Source organism: Melospiza georgiana, chromosome 9, assembly GCF_028018845.1.
Source record: "Melospiza georgiana isolate bMelGeo1 chromosome 9, bMelGeo1.pri, whole genome shotgun sequence".
Lineage (NCBI taxonomy): Eukaryota > Metazoa > Chordata > Aves > Passeriformes > Passerellidae > Melospiza > Melospiza georgiana.
In genome coordinates, this window is record NC_080438.1 from 17,462,316 (window position 1) to 17,476,811 (window position 14,496).

General features: G+C 38.6%; 1 protein-coding gene across 1 annotated transcript in view; it reads left to right on the forward strand.

Moving 5' to 3' along the window:
- Positions 1-14,103, forward strand: part of ZNHIT6 (zinc finger HIT-type containing 6) — a 30,316-nt gene extending 16,213 nt beyond the window's left edge. The window contains exons 9-10 of the mRNA XM_058030468.1: positions 8,911-9,035; positions 13,224-14,103. Coding sequence (XP_057886451.1) covers positions 8,911-9,035; positions 13,224-13,309 — 211 coding nt within the window. The 3' untranslated portion in view covers positions 13,310-14,103. The remainder of the gene's footprint in view (positions 1-8,910; positions 9,036-13,223) is intronic.
- The last annotated feature ends 393 nt before the right edge of the window (positions 14,104-14,496 follow it).

Below are 14,496 nucleotides of genomic sequence, written 5' to 3' on the forward strand. Positions count from 1 at the left end.
GACAGTAGAATTCATTACTTCTCTGTAGCTTGCAGCAGCTGGCACAAAAGCAGCTCTGCCAGCTTTACAAAAGCAGGGAGCCAGCTTACAATAGTCATTCTTCACATTCTGCACAACTGTAGTCAGGCACCGGTGACTTCGTGCTGTTCAAGGGGAAATAGACTTTGGTCTGTAGTCTGTTTCTTAAACACAGCACTCCTGTGTATTTAAATTTGCTGCTGTTTTTCCCCCAGAGTATTGGATTTTGGTTTGTGGAGTTTTTTGAATTAAAACTTCTTGCTTTTCTTACTGAATACTTCCTTATGTTTTCCTGCAGGTCATTTCAGACTTTCTAGTTTGTTACTGCAGCCATTTCAGTGTCATTTTTCACATGCTCCTTCTTTATCTGAACATCAGTCTCTCTGCTGACAAAAGGAGTGCCGAGCAGCAGATGCCAGGTTACACAGCTTTTACTGTAAAAAATAGTCACTTTCCTTCCTAGCTACTTACATTTTTCAGTGAAATCCTGTTACACAACAGAGATGGAAAGCAAAAAACTACTCATTGCTGAGTATAGTAAGTGTGTATGGTCAGAATTCATAGCAGGCATAGTTAAATGTTAGTGATGTCTGACTACAATTACTTGACCTTTCAAAAGATTTTTGGGATGATTTCAAAAACACCCAGAGTTTGTCCATCTTACTATCTTGTGCAATCATTTTTTCTTGAAAGGGATTCCTTTATGAACCAGTAGACGCCTGGTTTTTTTTAAAGTAACAATCCAGTGTTTTGTAATCCATGCTGAATTCTTTTGGATGAACTGTTTTATAATTAATGGTATTGCATTAGGGTTTCTAGAGTGTCCCAGCTAGAGAGTTGCTGACTGAGACATTTATTGCACAAAGATTTATTTGAGATCATAACCTCCACTCCAAAATTCTGCTGTCTATAGTACAGCAAGTTAAATCCAGGCAACTTTCAGAGGAGGAATATGTAAGTAAAGAGGTGGAGATGGAGAACAGTAAGGGCATTAAGGTTGGCTTCAGCTGTTGTTTGACCTTTCCAGCCATGTAGTGGTGTTCTGTAAGCACCACAGGCAGATCTGAAGACCCCAGACACTTCATGCTTGCAAAGCAGGTTGGCAGACCCCAAATTCTAAACCAGAAAACCTGTACACAGTATTCTCTTCTTCTCATTGTGTCTGGGTTTAAAGCATAGGAGCAGCCTACTCAGCACATGCACAGGCAAATTTTCTGTCCTCTCTTAGAATGTGCAGCTGTTTCAAGAACAAATATTGCAGTTTGCTCCAGCCTGCCATTTCTATTGGAGAACAGAGGGGAACTCCCCTATATGTGTGTACCTATGGAACATGTATAGTATGGAAAGAGTCCTCATGCGAGTTCATCTGCTGTGTAACATGCACATATAAGGCAGGAAAACAGGCTATGAAATTCAAGAAATTACTATAGTTGGGAAAAACCTGTTGAATAATCAGTAGCCCCTTGGCTGAGGGAAGGAGCTGGTGAAAATGAGCTGTAGAACCAAAGTGATCTTGAAACCTTGTCCTGTTCCAGTATAGAATAAGAGTTATGAGATCTATTGAGTGGCTTAATTCAACTCTGTGAGTTGCTGTTAAAATATTCTTCTGAAGGAACAAGCAGATTTGCTCCTGGTTCTTGGCAGAAAAAACCAATGAGATGCTGACTTAAAGTTAGCAAGTTCCTAAATTTCAGAGACCAGGAGCATGGAAAGGCTGAAGAGGCTTCTAGAAGCAAAGATACAAACTGTGTGCTGGATAGTTAAAGTGATAGGCTGAGCTTGAAATCTGTAGCACTGTGAAAACATGGCAGCATAGCCATCAGGTTTTTTTTTTTTAAACAGAGAACAACTTCTTCATGTTCTTGTCAGGAAGGAGAAAACGTGTTATTTCCTCCTGATCCTGCCAAAGGGGAATCCCGCTTTTTTTAACTCTCTTTTGACGGAAGTGAACTAGGGCTGATTGTTTCAACGTTGCCAAGTAGGAATTGACCTTCCTGCTTGTTTCCCAAGACAGTAATTTGTTTTTTTTTACTTCATAGCTTTTCCTTTTCATTGTAAAGCATTGGTAACCTGTTACCTTAATGGAATGTTTGTGACACTGTGATTCCCATGAAAATAAGTCAGGGAAAATTTTTGAATATGTTTCCACCATTCAATATAGAGTGTTAAAGGCATTTAGACTCTCTCCATATGAGGTGAATTTGGAAGTTAATACTTGCTATTTGGGGATTCAAAATTAGAGAAGGATCAATTCTTCCTGAAATGGTGGTTCATGAGATTAACTCAAGCATAATAAGAAAAGTATTTCCAATTGACAGTGACTGATTTCTCATCAGTTTTGTATTTATTTTAGCAGAGTGCTGCCTGCTTGCACTAATTTGTCAAATGAGATTTGATGTATTCGTTTTCTGAACTTGATGTATTAAGTGTTTATCATTTCATCTCTTGATACTCCTTGATAACCCATGCACCTCTAAAATCATTTATGGTTAGGTTTCATGGGGCTGTGTATCAGTATGCTGTCAGTAAAGTAGATTTACCACATTGGCTTTTTCCCTGTGACCATGCCAATATTGTATTAGTGATGGAAGATTCATGTTTTTACTTCTCTGCATTTTTGGGGAACCATGCATAGCTTTTACTCATACTAAAAATGCCACTGATGCCTTTGCAGTTTTTGCATTCATCTGCAGTAGCCAGCTTACTGTCTTACTAATCAGAACTTTTCCCTTGTGAAATTTCATATTCACAATAAGTCTTCTGGCTAGTGTTAACTCAGGCTGTTTTGTTTCTTTATCTAAGTCATATAGTGGCCTTACATGATTGTGGTTTGCATTTTTTTCATATGTCAGCTCTATAGTATTTAAAGAGTTGTGAACCTTGAGCTTTTGAGCAGTTTGTGAAGCTGCCTGGCTTCACAAAGTAGGTAAATTCCCATGTGTGTAAAGAGCTATTGCTGTGATGCACTTGAATTATAACATCTTTACTTTCTGCTGGATTTTTGTTCTTTTTTTTCATTATGTCTTATGAGATGGGGAAAGAATTTGCATTCTTGAAATTCAGTATCACTTTATTTCTGTATTCTTAGCACCAGATTCTGCCAAATGCAAGAAACTGACATTTGCTGGTTTCACATTTTCCTTTTGTTTTATTGTACTTTGTTTTATAACTAAAAGATGCAGAATGTTCTGTACTTCAGTTAATCTTTAGATCATTATTGTGATCCTGAATCCTTTTACCACATCACTCTTAAAGCTCAGTCCACTAAATTGTTGAAGCAGTTGCCTTATCTGTTTAATGGGTTTTGCCTTCAATTGATATATTTTTCCATTACTGCCATTAAACAACTTTTAATGTGCTTTTTTTCCTTTGTGCAATTGCCTCATTCTCAAGAGGCTTAAACAAGGACAGCCTTTGTGCATCTATGGTGACATACTTGTACTCTTACTTTACTCCTCTCTCCATTAACTGCTTTGTATATTTTCTAGAAAAACACCAATGAGTTTTTCTGGACATCTACTATTGTGTCATATAATTTAGGTGACAGTTATTCCTGCTATCTTTACCTGGATATTACTTTTTTTTGTTGCAGGATGTTTAAACTGCCTGAAATACGTTTGTCCTAAGAGGGAGGTTGTGAGTTCAGTTCTTCTTTTACCCATTTTACACTTGACTTTTCAACAGTTCTTAGATTTCTTAGCCCATGAAAGAGAGGAGACCTTGGATTGTTACAGCTTGTCTTAGTAATTGTAATAAAACATCCCCATTGTTTGAGGATGACCTATGGGTGAAATATGACAAGGAAAAGGAACAGCTCCATAGTTGTCTCAGTAATTGGCTGTGCCTTTATTGGCTCTGTGAACATAGGTGTAGTTAGGAAATGGTGATGATGTCCAAGATGCTTTCCTGTTATGCTGGCAACTTTTCTTCCTGTATTTTTTGATTGGTTTCTAGCAGGAGTTGTAGTCCAAATGGTTGATAAGAGAACATTTCTTGTCCTAATTTTCTTTTTTTCCTCCCCAGAAAAAGCACACTTTTGATGGAAGTGTTGCTTGGGGTAGGGATTTGACTTGGAAAGGGTTTGGCCAGGCATCTGGTCTGTACTGGTATTGACTAAGTTATGCAGGTATCAGTAGTATGGAGGAGAGAATAATGAACCTCTGTTGAGGCAAATGATGGAGGTCCTAGACCAGGAAAAGAAATGTTACCAAGAGTGAAAGGAGAAGCTGGCAGATTTTAAATACTTCTGTAAACTGTAGTGAATGTGTTTTCATATTAAAATATCAACTTGGGCTAGGTTCCCATTCTCTTTCCTTAAAAGAGTGTTCAGGGAGAGTATTCCTTCATATTGTTTTGCTGTTGGTAAGAGTTAGTTATAAAGGAAGTATTATGGCAGCTCTTGAGGGGTTTTTTGTGTTTGTTTGTTTCTGACATCTCTGCTGTTTTGCCCATTGAGTTTTCTAATTTTGTCATGTATCTGGACTAATCAAATTCACTGGTTTAGGTTTTTTAGAATGTCAGAATTCTAGTGACAAAGTTAAATATAAATACTGTGCATTATATCAATACATTGTCTTTGCTTTCTGCCATACAGTTTTCCTTTCATACCTAATTCAAGAGAGCATTTTCCTACTTCAATGTTCACCAAATCATAACCACACGAAGAGGTTATTCACCACTTAGGAATGAAAGTCCATCTGTTAGTTATTATCTTTGCAATACTGCAGCACTTGAGAATGAGTGCTTGGGAGAGACTTTAAATGCTGTACCCAGTCTTTGCCCCCTTCTAGGCATATGTAGATACGTAGGAAATGCTACCCTCTTTGGTCTGGTGAAAAAAAATCATTTTTTCTTCCCATACATTAGTGTAAGCTTGGTTGTGGATTTTTAGGACTAGGCCCAAAATAGATAGTGTGATTTATTGTATCTGAGTTATGCCAAGTAAATACCTCGATGTTTCCACTCAGTTCTAGGAAGAAAAGTCATCTTTGTGTAAAATATGTGCAAGCAGTTTAGTTGATCACTCTCACAGGGAAATCATAAATGTCGTTACACAAATCCACATTTTGCTAATATTTACAATTATTTAGATAGCTAAAACTTGTTTGCTCTCTTTTCAGTGTATAGAAGACCAAACTAAAGAAATAACATGGCTACAATTTATCTTTAATTCCAGACTGCAGATTTTTTTTTTTTATTATTATTAAAGAATAAAAAATTCCTGTAGATGACATTCAGGAAAACCTGATCAGCAGGGAATTTCCTGCTGTCTGAATTTATGGAGACAAGTTACGCCACTGCCATTATAGCCACAGGCTCCATTTGAGGGGAACTTGTTGTGATGCAGTGACCTAATGTGGCATTCCTGCCTGTGGGAGACAGATTAGGAGACTGAATTGTTGAATTCCTGGAAGGTGGTGGAATAACTATAGATAGTGAAGCCAGCCTTTGCAGAAACTCACAGATGCTATCAGAAGTGCAGGGACATATTAATTTCAGTATTTTGTGAAAGGTAGCAACTGTTCATTGAGCAGATATAACAGTTTGTATGGGAACTGATGTGGGATTGCTGAATCTTGCTAAATTTTCTCAGTTGTCACAATTTTTGTAGGCTTTTAAACTGCCTGCTAGCAGGCAAATTCTACTTAATTTCGGTTCTTCAAAAAGCAGTTATTGTTATTTCATTCCAGCTAAAATCAAAAGCGGTTGTCTAAGATCATCTCTTTGTGGTCCTTATAAATGGAGTCATTTCTTATAAAGAAAAAATCCAGGCCTAATTATTTCTTTGCAACATGGACATAAAGCTTTTCTTGGGGCAAGAAAATAATCAGCAAAGTGTATTATTAGATAGTGGGTGTTGTTCAGGGAGGCTTATGGAACATAAGGAAGGGAAAAAGAAAATATGTGGAAAGTAAATACCAGGAATAAAGGAAGATGGAGAGGGAACATGCAAAGAGAAGTCCTGCTGAGTACAGGGATTAGGAAGCCATAGTGCAGAGAACTTGCATGAATGGAACAGTGGGAATAAAGAGAAAGCAGAGGGGAGGTTTAAAAGAAAGAGGTGAAGATGGGTGTTAGGGCAATGGTGTTGTTGGCCTGGTCAGTACTTTTGGAGCCAGGCTTATCTCAAATCCATCCTGGCATGAGGGGCTGAAGGAGCTCATTTAGGATGACAGCCTCAGTTAAGTTGGTTCATGCAGGTGGTCCTGGAGTAAGGAAGAGTCCCAAATGAAAGGATAGACTGACACTGGTTGTTCTTCATTTCACTGGGTTGTCAGTTGAGGTGCACAATGAGGGATGGATTTGAAGAAGGCTACAGCTCCTTATGGGTTCTTCTCACACAGGCTATGCAATCCCAATGAAACAAAACTAGTGGCTAAAAGTGGTGATAAAAGGATATCTGGTAATATCTGATTGTGATGTTCTTCTATCTCCTGCTTGTGGTGAGAGCAATTTGCTGTACATACATGGAAGGGCCTACTATGCCGGTGTTGCTCTACATCCTCAGCTCATCCTGGTGAATAATCACTACAGGAAATTACAAGACTTGTAAAAAAGGCTATTTCATTTAATTTTTCTCTAAACAGATCTAGTCTTTTCATAAGTAAAAATTAGAAGTGTGTGTGTGTAGGCTTCTGGTTAAACCCTACAGGGCAGTCTTCTTTTGCCCATAGAAGGGGCAAAATTTCTATTGTTCACCCTCTGACCCTCTATGCATGACTTTGTTCTAGCTCTGGGATGAAATTGGGAAGGTTTTTATCATGACCTGGTCATTCTGAGATAACCTGAAAAATCAATCTTGCTCAAGAGCTGTTCTTCAGTAGACTTTGGAATTGATGTGACGAATAATAGTTTTATTTTGAGATCTTTTAAGCATGCACAGTCAAGGAAGAGGCTGACAGGTGGATTAGCAGAAAACCTCAACTTGCACTTGTATATGAAGTAGAAAATGTGGTAGAGTTTGGTCTTTTGAATAATATACAGTAACAGGCAAGTTTAAATAAGAGAAGCATTAAGCTCCTTTGTTACATTCTTCCTGAAATTTATGGCTCACATTATGGACTAAAAATTTAGATGTTTTTCCTGTCACTGTCAACCAATAAAATTTTCTTTAACAAAAAAAGATAAAGCTCTGACTCGGTGATCTAACACTTCAGTAATTTACTATCATAAAATAGTTTTAAGTACAAATGTTTTATCTTATGCCAAGCTGGACGCTAAAGATGTTTTGTCTAAAATATGAGATAATGGAAAGTGTATTGTGGCATGTGAATTACTTTAGTCTCTTGGTGGTAAATGTTTGCTTAACCAGAAAGGAATGTGTTGAGGTCCTTGCCAAAGGAAAGGTATTTCTATACTTTGCATTTAGAGTACTGTAAATAAAGCAGTAAATATGTTTCTGTTCATGTGTGTTAATCCACAACTTATGAATGCATTCATTCAATGAGACATGTAATGCACTGTTATCCCTTTTCAAGGGTTTCAGTAAGAAGAGATCATAATTACTTTGGCTTGAGAGAAACATGAAACCAAATATTTTCATGATGATTTGAAGTTGAAAATGAGAGAATTTTTGTTCAAACTAAGTTTCCCTTAAATCCCAGGAACTCAATTCCTGGTTTACCTCCAGTATTCTTGTGTGCTGACTCCCAGTGTACTGCTTTTAATCACACACTATTGTAAATCATGAAGTATATAATTTTCTTCACCCATCCCTTTGGTTTTGGCAAAAGAAAACACAACTGTATAATATGTTAATGATCAGAGAAGGTAAAGCAGCTATGGGAAATACCCCATGTACTGCCTACAGTATATTTTGGTTTTGAACTTCATCTGCCCTTAGATGATACATTGGCTTACTGATAATTTAATAGTGCTGCACACAGAAAGTTGCATAACTCAGATTGCAGCATAATAATATCAGAGCATCCTTTGGAGGCCTCAGTTTTGGTAGGTGAAGGCAACAAAGTCCATCTTGCAGAAGCCTTTGAAAAACTTCCCTTCCTTTCCACAAAATCCCACATCCAGGTTTGTAGCTCAAGAGCTGGGGGAGAGCATTACAGTTTGAGAGAATAATTGTGGAGAGGATGCTCAGTTTGCTCTCCATTACTGTGGTTTCATTTGTTATGCACCTGCTCTCACAGCCTGGGCTGAGGAGGAGCCCTTTCCTGGGCAGGGACTGCACATCCAGTGCTGTGCCTCTGGAGCACACACATGTGGGGATTTCTGCAGGGAGCTTCTCACTGGTGCTGCTGTGAGCAGAGGTTTGCTCTGGCATAGCAGATGTTGTACCATCTTTTAGAAATTATTGCTGTAATGCTCCTGTATCAGAACAAGCAAAGCTCTCCTACAAAAACAGAGCTCTAAGAGCTCCAGTGTACGTGGGATTTTGTAGTTTTATTTCATCTTCCTAGGGCTTCACTGGTAATTCATAAGCAAATGTGATAAATAAGGTACACTACTAATCAAGTAAATTAAACCTGTAGTGCTAAAACCTATAAGTAAAATATTAAATGTTATTTTTTATTTAGAATCAGGTTTTGATAAATGTATCAATTTTGATAGCCCTATGTCATTACCTGATTTCTTTTATCATGCTAAAGATATTCATTAAGGCATAATAAAACATTTCAACCCTTGGAGAAATTTGACTTTCATTCTCCTTTTGTTCTTTATGCTTAGATATAAGGAAGATTTTTTAAAAAATATGTAGTTGGAGAATAAAACTGGATATGCAATTTGAATTATAAGGTAGTTCTTCTGGACATGGTATCACCTGAAAATTGTGTGACATGCCAGAAAGCCTTTTGCTTACCCCCCCCCCCCCCAGCAAATGTACCTTATGCCCTTGCTAGTATTAAAATCCAAAGTAAACTTCCTGTTATTTTTAAGGTACAATGAACTGGATGCCAGCAGAAGCCTTCTAGATAATCTGAAAGGCAAAGTAATAATTGAGTATCCAACATTATTCGTGGTGTTGAAAACACTGAAGAATGACATGGTGGTCCTTGGCCAAGGTGAGCACATATTTATTTCCTGTTATGTTATACTTGAATATTTTATTTATATAAACAGTAGTTAAGGATACTGCCAGGAATGAGCAATATGTCTTATATTTCCTTCTGAAGTTTAAAGAAGGCTGTAGAAAAATCTGTTATGAATGCTCTTGTCTTAAAATTGCTGGCTGATGGCATCCATCCATGAGCTGTATTGGATGTGTTTTTTCTAACTTTGTTTACTGGTGCTTTACTGGTGTTTTTATATGTTTTTAGCCATTGAGGTGAAACAATTATTGAGACTTGTACTAACATTTTTTTATATAGCAAAGTTTGACAGAGTTGATTATTCCTGAAGAGTCAGGCTGTCTGGGGAAGATGAATTTTAAATAAACCTGATAATCATGCAAAGGAATCATTCTCCATTATTTTCTAGCATAGCTTCTAACATTGGACAAATAATTCTGAGTTGTAAGATAGTTACTAGAAATCATAATGGCAAAGTTGCTTTTTGGGTGAGTTAAAAGCACAGTGTTATCTTTTAAAAATTACTTTTTTGAGAGAGAACTTTGATCTTGGAGTTAATTTAGAAGAGAATCCAGATCTAGCAGGAATTTGCTTTTAGTTTCTAAGTTAATTTCCATTTTTCTCCGCAGTATAAAGGCTTCATGTCCCAGCATCTGTTTCTAAAGCTAAAAGCTTGCTCAACGATATTTCAGCTGTTGAAAGAGGGAATCAGTTCTCATCTCCTAGTCCCCCACCTAGTCACCTTAGTTATCATATCCCATAACTTTCTGTGATGGGCCAGTCTCTAATTCTTACAGATTTTTATAGAAAAGCTTTGATATATATTTGCAGTTACTGTTTCCCTGCAGCAGCTCAGCCATGGCTCTATATGTATATAATGTGACTGATAAAATATGGGACTGAGAATATTGTACCAGTGATGTGGACCTCCATGGAGCTTGGCTGTTCTGGCTAGATTACACTGAGTGATCCCCTACGTGAGAGCAATCTGCACCCAAATATGTGGCATGCAGCAATTCCTTGAGTTATGCACTGCAGGGGCTGCTGAGAGTGAGAGAGCACTCCGGGGGATGAGGCTGGGGTCTGGGCTGGTAACTGGGATCCACACCCTGGGAGTGCACAAACAGACTCTGCAGTACATGAAGCTGATGGCTGCTTTTGAGTTCATCCATGGTTTCTTTGTCTAGGAGCCTTGCTTTTCAGTATTCAGCTGTACCTCTATGATTTAGAGGTCAGGAGGGAATTACAATTGATTGACTCATGTACTTAATCTGTATGGGGTTGTCACTGTCCCCTGAGCTAATAGGGAGGTTGTCCTTTTAAGGGTCCAAATTCAGGAAGTGTTGATTGAACAATGGTATTTTGAGGCCATGCTGCTGCAGCACCTACCTGACTCTGTAAAAGGCAGAACAGGGGAAGAGAGAGCCAGTAATAGCTGGGAGGTGCCAACAGCTCTGCCACAGGGCAGTGCAAGTGTATGTCTTGGGGACAGTAACCTTCCTCTGCTGCAGGAATCATTTGATGTGTGGTCATCCCTGCAGGGGTTCTGAGAACACTAACAGCCATTTCAGGTTTTGAGAACCATTGATTTTTGTTGCTGTTGTTGTTTTAACTGTTTCTATAGATTCCATAAAAATGAATTTAATAGCTCCCTGTTAAGTTGTCTTGGATATGACATAGCAAAAGTTACAGCTAATGGCAAAAATACTGTGATTTTCACAACTTTTATAATAACTTACTGTCATCTTCTTAGTTAAGATATTAATAATCAACTTTGGCCTTGAGTTAGGTTGGGAACCTGTGTTCTTGGTATTTTTTTCTGTTCAGAGTAGAAGCATGTGACAGTAATTTCAGATTCATGGAGGAAAAGCATGTTCACAACATGAGTATAAAAGTTGGAGGACTTTTTTGTTGCTGTTACTCTGCCTGAAGACAAATTACAGTTTTAGTTAGTGTGTCAAAACCATTGTGCTTTTCTGTTGTATGTCATCTTTACAGAACATAGGAGGAGAAAAACAGTTCTCAGTTTGCTTTAGGAGTTGCATTCACAGATAATTGCTGAAAGTGCAAACCTTATGTTAACCTCCAGGCTGTCCAGGGAGAAGCCTAATGTAATCAGAGAAGTATTTTAGCCCCTTCCCATCTCCCAAGAAGTGACCTTTCTGCTACAGCATCTTCAGAGTTTGTTGCAGTCCAGTTTCCTTGCCATGTATGGCTCTCTGTATCAGTGGCCCTCTCCTCCCAAGCCATCCAGCCTGCTGATCCTGCTGCCCCCAGTGCTGCCTTTCCTCTGCCTGCTGGCATGCCCAGAGGGACACTTGTGACACTTGTCCTGCTGGGAGCCTGGTGCTGACCTCCCTTTGCATTCCAGGCAAACAGCTGCCAGGGGTGGACATGTGGCAGGGTGTCTGCTGAGCGTGGGGCTCAGGCAGCCATAACCCTGCTGACCCTGTTTGCAGGGGACCCAGGCTAGAATAAGAAGCAGAGTCTTGGGGGAATGTAATTGCTAAAATACTGCTTCCTTCCTGAGCAATCTCAGATCTACCTCCTTCCCCAGGAAACAACAGAATCAAGTTTTCACAGCAACAGGCACATGCTGGGGAAAAATCACCGTTCTCCCTGAGATTCAAGTAGTAACCCCTAAGGACTGGTGGGGGATAGCTAGAGCTGAACACCTTAATGAGTATAAAACCTATTCCTCCTATTATTCTTTTCAGAAATGGCCGAAGTATTTTGGCTGAAACTTTCAACTATATAAGGAAAATAAAGATTAAGGAAGGAAACTGCCACTGAAAAACTTAAACTCAGAGTTTAAATTTTACATCATAAGTAAACTGCAGACAGTTTTATGGTGACATGGATTGCTATCAGCACCACACAAGTGTGCTCTTTTTTAGTGAAGACAATCTATAATTCCTGTTAAATATTACTGTAACAGAAGTAAAATCTATCTGTTGAGCGTTGCTGTGAGTCAGAAGATTGCCACATTCTTTTATGTGATGTTTTGCTGCTTGACTTGATGAACAGCAAAACCTACAGGTGCTCTGATTTCAGCATACAGGGTCAGTCATGGCTGAAGATAGCAGGGGATTATGGAAGCTTTCACAGCCCTTACTTTGTGCATTACTCAGTACATATCTGGCATATAAATGTTAATTGATTATACACTAGATTTAGTATAGACAAAATCTGACCTCTGATGTTTCTGGGTGAAATGCTTCTATTTTCTTGAACAAATTCCTTGGAAACTGTACAGGTGCACACTGTGTCCTGTGTATTATCCGTGTTTGCCAGCTGTAGAATTTATCTTCACCAGACAGTAGCTATACTTCATCAGCTCCCTTTTGGTAACATTCTCTTAATGAAACCTCTGATGCTAAATGCTCAAATGCATCTTTAAATTCATAGATCAAATACTGAAAATAACAATGAGAGCAGAGTGTGATTCATGGACCTGCTTTGCTGTAGTTTATTTTTGTGCTGCTCGAGTGTCACCAGCCAAGTGGCATTTGATGACATCAGCACAAGGTGACCAGGGTCAGGGCTTGTAAAAAAGGATCTGTGGGGTGTGAGGCTGAAGACCAGTTTTGGAGATGAGAATTTCAGTTTATGATCTCAGCTGGGCACAATAGCTGTGCCCTAAAGCACAAGTTACTTGTACCTTGAACTTCACCAGCCTTAGCTTATGGATGTACATAGCTTGTCACTATCTTTGGGATGCTAGAACATGTGGAATTTAAATTTTCCTTTTCCAGTTTCTCTGTAGCTCCTCCTCTTAACTGAAATGCTAGGAAAAGTGTAAATTATCTGTAATTCATTACAGTTGTGATATATATCTGTGACATGCCAGAAAACAAGATTTAAAACAAGGCAAAAGAATAATTTAAAATTCTCAGTAGATCTAGAATTTTGTGGGGGATAAATATTCTACTTTGCTAGTTGACTGAAAGACCAAGATTTAAAAGATAAAAGGAATTCTCAGCATTCTCTTGCTTTCTCCTTCAACAGGTCCTATCCAGGGCTTTATCCTATGTCATGAAACTGGTTATGACTCATGAAATAGCTGTTCTAAAGAAAAGAGTGATTAAAAGGAGAAGAAGATGTGAAACTGCTTCTGTTTGATGAGCAAACAACATTGCTGAAACTAATTGCTTGTTTGTTTTTTGTGTTCTATATCCTCAGATGGCAGTGAGCCTGCAGAGAACTCAGACAGTGAAAACTCATCCCTTTCATCTGTGGAAGAAGGGGAGATTCAGGACAGTTCATGACAGTTCTTTGAGAGAACAGGATGGAATGAGCTTTTATTTTTTTAATTATTTAATTAAATTCTTTTGATACAACTCAGTTCCTAGAGGTTTGGTTTAACTTCCTTTACTAAAGGTAGCACTCTCAAAGTGCTTGACTATTTTTGGATTTAATAATGTATAATTAGGGATGTAAATCAAAAGATGGGGAATTGTGGTTCCAGAAAAAAGTAATATTCTAACTGAATTGCAGTCTTTAATTGCACCATTATTTTTACTTTTTCCCTAACCAGTTCAGTGCCAAATGTTTGAGTTTAAATATCTGATCACATATTTGTATTTATATGTTGATTTGAATCTTAATGCCTAAATTTACTGAGAAAAAAGTACAGTTATTTCATTAGCTCAGTTTCCTTCTGCAGTGTTTCTGTGTAACACTGAGCTACTGAAAATGGTCTTATATTACTTTTGATCTTGTCTGGTGACATTTTGGGGGCTTGATGCAATACTTTTTTTTGTTCCTTACTTGGTTGCATCTTGTTCCATATGTTAATGGAGAGGTCAGACTGTTTTCAGGGTGGCATGTTGCAAGTGTGTTTGGTCTTCTCTCCAGGTCTTCTAAATTAGCATGAGTTTTTATATCCCTAGAAATGGATGCATAGAGTGGCACTAGTGCAAATAACACTGGACTTCTAAAGAATGCTTGTGTTATGCATCTCATATTCCTAGTACCTGCTGCAGTTAGTTATTGTAAATACTTCCTGGAATATCAGCTACATTTACCTACTTAAAAACAAATAAATCATAAAGGAAACAAATTCCTGTACTGTATTGTCTGCTGACAGTTGTTAACATCTGCAAAGATTCCTAGAGCACAGACCAGCTGTCCTGTATCCAAGTCCCCTGTGGGGTCTGTGGAGGATGAGAATAGCAATGCCACAAGTGGTGCAAGCCAGGTGAGCCCCTCTCCCCCCTGACCAGGCCATTCTCAGGAATCAGCATCAGCCTTTGCCTTGCTTTTGCAGGGCTCTGGCCAAGGCAGCATTTGTCTTCAGGTCATGTTCACTCTAAACAGCTTTCTGAGGTGTTGCTGCCTTAGTTCTCAGCTGTGTCTCCTGCTGGAGACAAGCACCGTGGTGTGCTGGTGGCCTGGGGTGTGTGCTGCATTGCCATGCAGGTGGTATTTCAGTCATGTCTTCTTCTGCCAGTGC